The 7500-nt window shown below is 44.7% G+C and overlaps 2 protein-coding genes across 3 annotated transcripts in view; both read left to right on the top strand.

Annotated features, from left to right (window-relative positions):
- LOC114557152 (membrane-spanning 4-domains subfamily A member 15-like) overlaps nucleotides 1-5034 on the top strand; it is an 11403-nt gene extending 6369 nt beyond the window's left edge. For both annotated transcript variants that reach the window (XM_028580490.1, XM_028580491.1), the window contains exon 7: nucleotides 3763-5034. In XM_028580490.1, coding sequence (XP_028436291.1) covers nucleotides 3763-3855 — 93 coding nt within the window. In that variant the 3' untranslated portion in view covers nucleotides 3856-5034. The remainder of the gene's footprint in view (nucleotides 1-3762) is intronic.
- Nucleotides 5035-5201: 167 nt separating this feature from the next.
- Nucleotides 5202-7500, top strand: part of LOC114557181 (membrane-spanning 4-domains subfamily A member 4A) — a 22522-nt gene continuing 20223 nt past the window's right edge. Inside the window, exon 1 of the mRNA XM_028580544.1 lies at nucleotides 5202-5316. The gene's annotated coding sequence lies outside the window, so the exon portion shown is untranslated. The remainder of the gene's footprint in view (nucleotides 5317-7500) is intronic.

Consider the following 7500-nt stretch of genomic DNA (forward strand, 5'->3'; position numbering starts at 1 on the left):
CCCCCATCATGGTGAGACAGCTCCGCCCCCATCATGGTGAGACAGCTCCGCCCCCCATCATGGTGAGACAGCTCCGCCCTCCATCATGGTGAGACAGCTCCGCCCCCATCATGATGAGACAGCTCCGCCCTCCATCATGGTGAGACAGCTCCGCCCCCCATCATGGTGAGACAGCTCCGCCCCCATCATGGTGAGACAGCTCCGCCCCCCATCATGGTGAGACAGCTCCGCCCCCCCCCATCATGGTGAGACTGTGTGTGTGTGTGTGTCTGTGTGAGACAGCTCCGCCCCCCATCATGGTGAGACAGCTCCGCCCCCCATCATGGTGAGACAGCTCCGCCCCCATCATGGTGAGACAGCTCCGCCCCCATCATGGTGAGACTGCGTGTGTGTGTGTGTCTGTGTGAGACAGCTCCGCCCCCATCATGGTGAGACAGCTCCGCCCCCCATCATGGTGAGACAGCTCCGCCCCCATCATGGTGAGACAGCTCCGCCCCATCATGGTGAGACAGCTCCGCCCCCATCATGGTGAGACTGCGTGTGTGTGTGTCTGTGTGAGACAGCTCCGCCCCCATCATGGTGAGACAGCTCCGCCCCCCATCATGGTGAGACTGCGTGGTAGATTATATAGGACTGCCCAGGGGGGCGGAGCCAGACATTGTCAACATCCAGGCCCTGCCTCTCATGTCGCTTAAATGGCCTCCTCGACTCCTCCACTTGTCTCCCTTCCTCGCGTCTTAGTCCCTCCCACCGAGGAGACACGGGAGAGACGCGAGAGAGGAACCGAGGAAAGGGTTCTGGGGTTGGGTACTGGGAATCAACTCTCGCTCCCATCCCGTCCCGAGCACACGAAAATACTGCCGTCACATCCCGATCATGAGACTGCCCCGCCCAAAGAAATCCTGTCTTGCAAAATCCAGAGAGAAAGAATCCCGTCCCGCTCCCGTTTTGTTCCCCATGTCGTCTAAAGTTATCAGACTCTCGCGTGTGTGCGTTTGGTTAATCGTGGTCAAATCACTGAGGTTGCCTCATATTTAGGCTACACTATACATGCGCTACCTGCAGGTCTAGGTAACATGTATTACCTGCAGGCCTAGGTAACATGCACTACCTGCAGGCCTAGGTAACATACACTACCTGCAGGTCTAGGTAACATGCAATACCTGCAGGTCTAGGTAACATGTATTACCTGCAGGTCTAGGTAACATGTATTACCTGCAGGTCTAGGTAACATGCACTACCTGCAGGTCTAGGTAACATACACTACCTGCAGGTCTAGGTAACATGTATTACCTACAGGTCTAGGTAACATGCATTACCTGCAGGTCTAGGTAACATGTATTACCTGCAGGCCTAGGTAACATGCACTACCTGCAGGCCTAGGTAACATGCATTACCTCCAGGTCTAGGTAACATGCATTACCTGCAGGTCTAGGTAACATGTATTACCTGCAGGCCTAGGTAACATGCACTACCTGCAGGTCTAGGTAACATGTATTACCTGCAGGTCTAGGTAACATGTATTACCTGCAGGTCTAGGTAACATGCATTACCTGCAGGTCTAGGTAACATGCATTACCTGCAGGTCTAGGTAACATGTATTACCTGCAGGCCTAGGTAACATGTATTACCTGCAGGTCTAGGTAACATGTATTACCTGCAGGCCTAGGTAACATGCATTACCTGCAGGTCTAGGTAACATGCACTACCTGCAGGTCTAGGTAACATGTATTACCTGCAGGTCTAGGTAACATGTATTACCTGCAGGCCTAGGTAACATGTATTACCTGCAGGTCTAGGTAACATGTATTACCTGCAGGCCTAGGTAACATGCATTACCTGCAGGTCTAGGTAACATGCACTACCTGCAGGTCTAGGTAACATACACTACCTGCAGGTCTAGGTAACATGTATTACCTGCAGGTCTAGGTAACATGCACTACCTGCAGGTCTAGGTAACATGTATTACCTGCAGGTCTAGGTAACATGTATTACCTGCAGGTCTAGGTAACATGCACTACCTGCAGGTCTAGGTAACATACACTACCTGCAGGTCTAGGTAACATGTATTACCTACAGGTCTAGGTAACATGCATTACCTGCAGGTCTAGGTAACATGTATTACCTGCAGGCCTAGGTAACATGCACTACCTGCAGGCCTAGGTAACATGCATTACCTGCAGGTCTAGGTAACATGTATTACCTGCAGGCCTAGGTAACATGCACTACCTGCAGGTCTAGGTAACATGTATTACCTGCAGGTCTAGGTAACATGTATTACCTGCAGGTCTAGGTAACATGCATTACCTGCAGGTCTAGGTAACATGTATTACCTGCAGGCCTAGGTAATATACATTACCTGCAGGTCTAGGTAACATGTATTACCTGCAGGCTTAGGTAACATGTATTACCTGCAGGTCTAGGTAACATGTATTACCTGCAGGTCTAGGTAACATGCATTACCTGCAGGTCTAGGTAACATGCATTACCTGCAGGTCTAGGTAACATGTATTACCTGCAGGCCTAGGTAACATGTATTACCTGCAGGTCTAGGTAACATGTATTACCTGCAGGCCTAGGTAACATGCATTACCTGCAGGTCTAGGTAACATGCACTACCTGCAGGTCTAGGTAACATACACTACCTGCAGGTCTAGGTAACATGTATTACCTGCAGGTCTAGGTAACATGCATTACCTGCAGGTCTAGGTAACATGTATTACCTGCAGGTCTAGGTAACATGCATTACCTGCAGGTCTAGGTAACATGTATTACCTGCAGGTCTAGGTAACATGTATTACCTGCAGGTCTAGGTAACATGCATTACCTGCAGTCCTATGTATTACCTGTAGGTCTAGGTAACATGCATTACCTGCAGGTCTAGGTAACATGTATTACCTGCAGGTCTAGGTAACATGTATTACCCGCAGGTCTAGGTAACATGTATTACCCGCAGGTCTAGGTAACATGTATTACCTGCAGGTCTAGGTAACATGTATTACCCGCAGGTCTAGGTAACATGTATTACCTGCAGGTCTAGGTAACATGTATTACCTGCAGGTCTAGGTAACATGTATTACCTGCAGGTCTAGGTAACATACATTACCTGCAGGTCTAGGTAACATGTATTACCTGCAGGTCTAGGTAACATGTATTACCTGCAGGTCTAGGTAACATACATTACCTACAGGTCTAGGTAACATGTATTACCTGCAGGTCTAGGTAACATGTATTACCTGCAGGTCTAGGTAACATACATTACCTGCAGGTCTAGGTAACATGTATTACCTGCAGGTCTAGGTAACATGTATTACCTGCAGGTCTAGGTAACATACATTACCTACAGGTCTAGGTAACATGTATTACCTGCAGGTCTAGGTAACATACATTACCTACAGGTCTAGGTAACATGTATTACCTACAGGTCTAGGTAACATACATTACCTGCAGGTCTAGGTAACATGTATTACCTGCAGGTCTAGGTAACATGTATTACCTGCAGGTCTAGGTAACATACATTACCTGCAGGTCTAGGTAAGATGTATTACCTACAGGTCTAGGTAACATGCATTACCTGCAGGTCTAGGTAACATACATTACCTGCAGGCTGGGATTTGGGAGTGTTTCTTTTTGGATTTTGCAGGACAGGATTTTTTGGGACGGGGCAGTCTCGTGATCGGGATATGACGGGAGTATTTTCGTGGGCTCGGGATGGGAGTTGATTCCTGTGTCACCCTCTAATGATGAGTTTTTGTTCTGCAGGTGGAGGTCGGTGACCGCGGCGCTCTGCTGTCCGGCAGCGACGTCTCTCTGCTGGGCAGCGAGGGAGAGGAAGCCTCCACGCTGCCTCCCTAGTCCCTATGAGAGGGAAAACTACAGTAATCCTACAGGAGAGAGTACTCGCATACTGGGACTCGGCCTGTCATTGTAATCTGTAATCGTCTCTCCAGCTGTTTCTCTCTTTCATCTGTTGTTAACAATCGTTTTCATGCTGCGCTGCATTCTGGGTCGTTTGGGGGCTTAATCTGCTCAAAGTTGGGACTGAGTTTAAATGTGGAACAGATAATACTCTAGTGTTAATTTCAACAAATGTAATTGAAGGCTACGTGTCCACTGTCAGCGTCAAATCCACACTTTCTCATTCAACTGTCTATGGGAGCAGCCGTGCAATGCATTCTGGGAGCATTTGCATGTTGTTGAATCCAGCCAACTTTATGCAAATGAGGAGCGGCCGGCTCGGCTCGCCGCATCGCTCGCCGCATCTCAAAATCTGACGTTGATGTAAATACGAGCAAAATAAAGCTGAAAGTCTGCACTACAATTTCTTTTCAAATCCATTGTGTTATTGCACAGGGCCAAAATCATGAAAATTGTGTCACTGTCCAAAATATTTCCGAACCTAACTGTATGTATTCTAAGCCAATCTCCTGTCTATAATGCTTCTCATATGTCTTGGGAGTCAAACTGTGAAGAAATAAACATTATAACTTTTGACAAAATATCTGAATTTTTTCCAAAAAAGTCCAACGCTTTTGCCCTCATGACATTCACTATGATGTCACTAAATATGCTGGCTCTATACACACTAAAAGTCCTGATTATTTACATGGAGTCTGGTGGAGATATGCTGGCTCTATACATGCTAAAAGTCCTGATTATTTACATGGAGTCTGGTGGAGATTTGCTGGCTCTATAAATGCTAAAGGTAGTGTGTGTGTGTGTGTGTGTGTGTGTCAGTCTGCCTCCTACTCCCTGATCCTGTTTCTTTAAATAATAAAGGGAAGTGTTTGGATTCTTGGAAATGATGTTGTGGAGAGATAAACACGATGTGTTTAAGTGTAATCAGAGTAAACATAATCTAGTGCGCACTACTGACTTAACCCGTCAAAATGACAAAATGTTGAATGTATGATTTTGTCAGAATATTGTTTAAGTTTTTGTAATTTAAAGCTGCAGTTTTAACCTTAAAACCACAGTTTGGTTGTCGCATTTCATGTAAGATTTCCTTGTGTCTCTGTCTCTTTTATGTGTAAATAAAGTTAAGTATATATTTTTTTAAATGTTTTATTTATTTTGTTGCTTAAATGGCACACAGTTAATCGACTATTGCTGCTATATCATACACATAATAAAGCTTGTAAGATCAATTGTTTTTATTTCCACTCGAAAGCAACTTGTTTTGTCCGGTGTGTGGTTTCCGAGTTTACGTCGAGCACCTGAAGGCAGCATCATTTCACCTCTGGAGAGAAATCAACGCTGTCAAAAGTTGGAAAGCTTAGCTCCACATCTCCACCTGAAAATACGATTAAACTGCAGGTAAACATTGTTCTTATTATTATGAAAGCGATCATATTCACATATTCAAACATATTCAAGAGAATACTTGCACTTTTAGCACTTTTAGAATATTAAGCTACTGCGCCACAAACATTTCCTGATTTATCGGTAATGTTTTACAGCGGGATAGACCTCCACACCAGACTCCATTTCAGAATCAGTGAATTTAAGATTTATTTTGACATATTGGGCGATTTAAACACTTGCTGGTGAGAGTCTCAAAGGCTCCCATGATGCCAGAGGGTCTTGTGGTAAATTCGGTGTATGTATTATAATCTATATTTAACATTAAAGTAAAATCAACAGTCTTTTCCTAAGAAGGATCACTTCCTGTTAATGCGGAATAGAACGCCACACCAGACTTTATTTCAGATTCAGTGAATTTAAGATTTATTTTGGCATATTGGGCTATTTAAACACTGGCTGGTGAAAGTCTCAAATGCTCCCATGATGCCAGAGGGTCTTGTGGTAAATTCGGGGTATTTATTATAATCTAGATCCGGGGTCTTTCGACTTTTTTTGGGGGTTTTAGCAGGGAAGGACTGGGGCTAAAAAAAAACAGCCCTGGACTTTCTCCCAAATAGGCTCATCATCCGGCCATTCGCCCCGAGCCGTGCGCGCTAGGGATGCGCGATACCACACTTTTAGGATTCGATACGATAAGATTACTTTTTCTTGCATTTTCATCGATAACGATACCGATACCGTTAATTTCTTTTTGGCAATTTTTGTCAGTAAAAATATTATTACATTTAAGACAAATCAGAAGACAAATCCAGACCATTTATAGAAAATGTATTATGGTCAATACATAATAAAATTAAAATAAATAACATAAATATGAATGAAATAAATTAAATATGAACAAAAACATACACATTTTCACTTTTGGTATTTCTCAAAAAAAGAAAAAAAGCCCAATTTTTTTAAGGAAATCAATGCCAAATGAGTAGCGTGAGTATATCGATCTATCGATACCACAGGATCGATACGCCCATCCCTAGTGTGCGCTAACAGTAGCCAGGATGTACTGATACTATCCCACAATACTGTAGCCTATCAGACAAGGTACAGCAAGTAACCAATGATGAGAATTTGGGGTTGTGTTTACTAGCCATTTGCGGTTGGTAGGCTACCATCTTTACAGCTAAACACTCTGTAGAGACAGGTGTTTAGGCTTTTGCTGAGAGTGGTGAGTAGAGCTGGGCAATATATCAATTTTATATCGATATCGTGATATGAGACTAGATATCGTCTTAGATTTTGGATATCGTGATATCGTGATATGCCATAAGTTTAGAGTTTTCCTGGTTGTAAAGGGTGCATTACAGTAAAGTGATGTACTTTTCTACTACTTGTACTGTTCTATTATTTACCTTTACCCACTTAGTCATTATCTCCACATTACTGGTGATTATTTATCAAAAATCTCATTTTGTCTCAAATATTTTGTGAAAGCACCAATAGTCAACACTACAATATCGCTGCGGTATCGATATCGAGGTATTTGGTATAAAATATCGTGATATTGAATTTTCTCCGTATCGCCTCCCAGCCCTAGTGGCAGGGCTGGACTGGCCATCTGGCATACCGGGCATTTTCCCGGTGGGCCGACGGACTTTTGGGCCGAATCGCTGATATAAAAAGGCCTTTTTTTAATTTTTTGGCTGGGCCGGCCCATAAAGAACTCACAGCGGCCCATTGGTTAATTTTCTTTATTGGCACTGGCCTGACCCAATCAAATCCAGGAACCCTCTTCCCCACTCCCGGCTGCAAATTTACGAATCCCACCATGGCCACGCCTCCCGGCCCTGAGACGTGAGCTGTAATAGTTATGCTGGAAGTTTAGCATCCACGTTATAATGGACAAACAACCACTAAAGTGCAAGGGAGGTGGTGCAGAGAAATTAGAGGAGAACAAGATTAAGAATCTACAGGCGGAGTCCTCAAAAACTTCAGACATGTTTGGGGCTGTAGTAGCTGCTTCAGCATTAACTGAAGCCGAGGAGGAGGAGGAGGAGGAGAGGTGGCTGGCTATACAGAGAAGCAGAAACAACATCATGACAGGGAAGAAGAGGAGGAGGAGGAGGAGGAGGAGGAGAGGTGGCTGGCTATAGAAGCAGAAACAACGATGTCGGGGAAGAAGGCGAGGAGGAGGAGGCG

Source organism: Perca flavescens, chromosome 6 (genome assembly GCF_004354835.1).
Source record: "Perca flavescens isolate YP-PL-M2 chromosome 6, PFLA_1.0, whole genome shotgun sequence".
Lineage (NCBI taxonomy): Eukaryota > Metazoa > Chordata > Actinopteri > Perciformes > Percidae > Perca > Perca flavescens.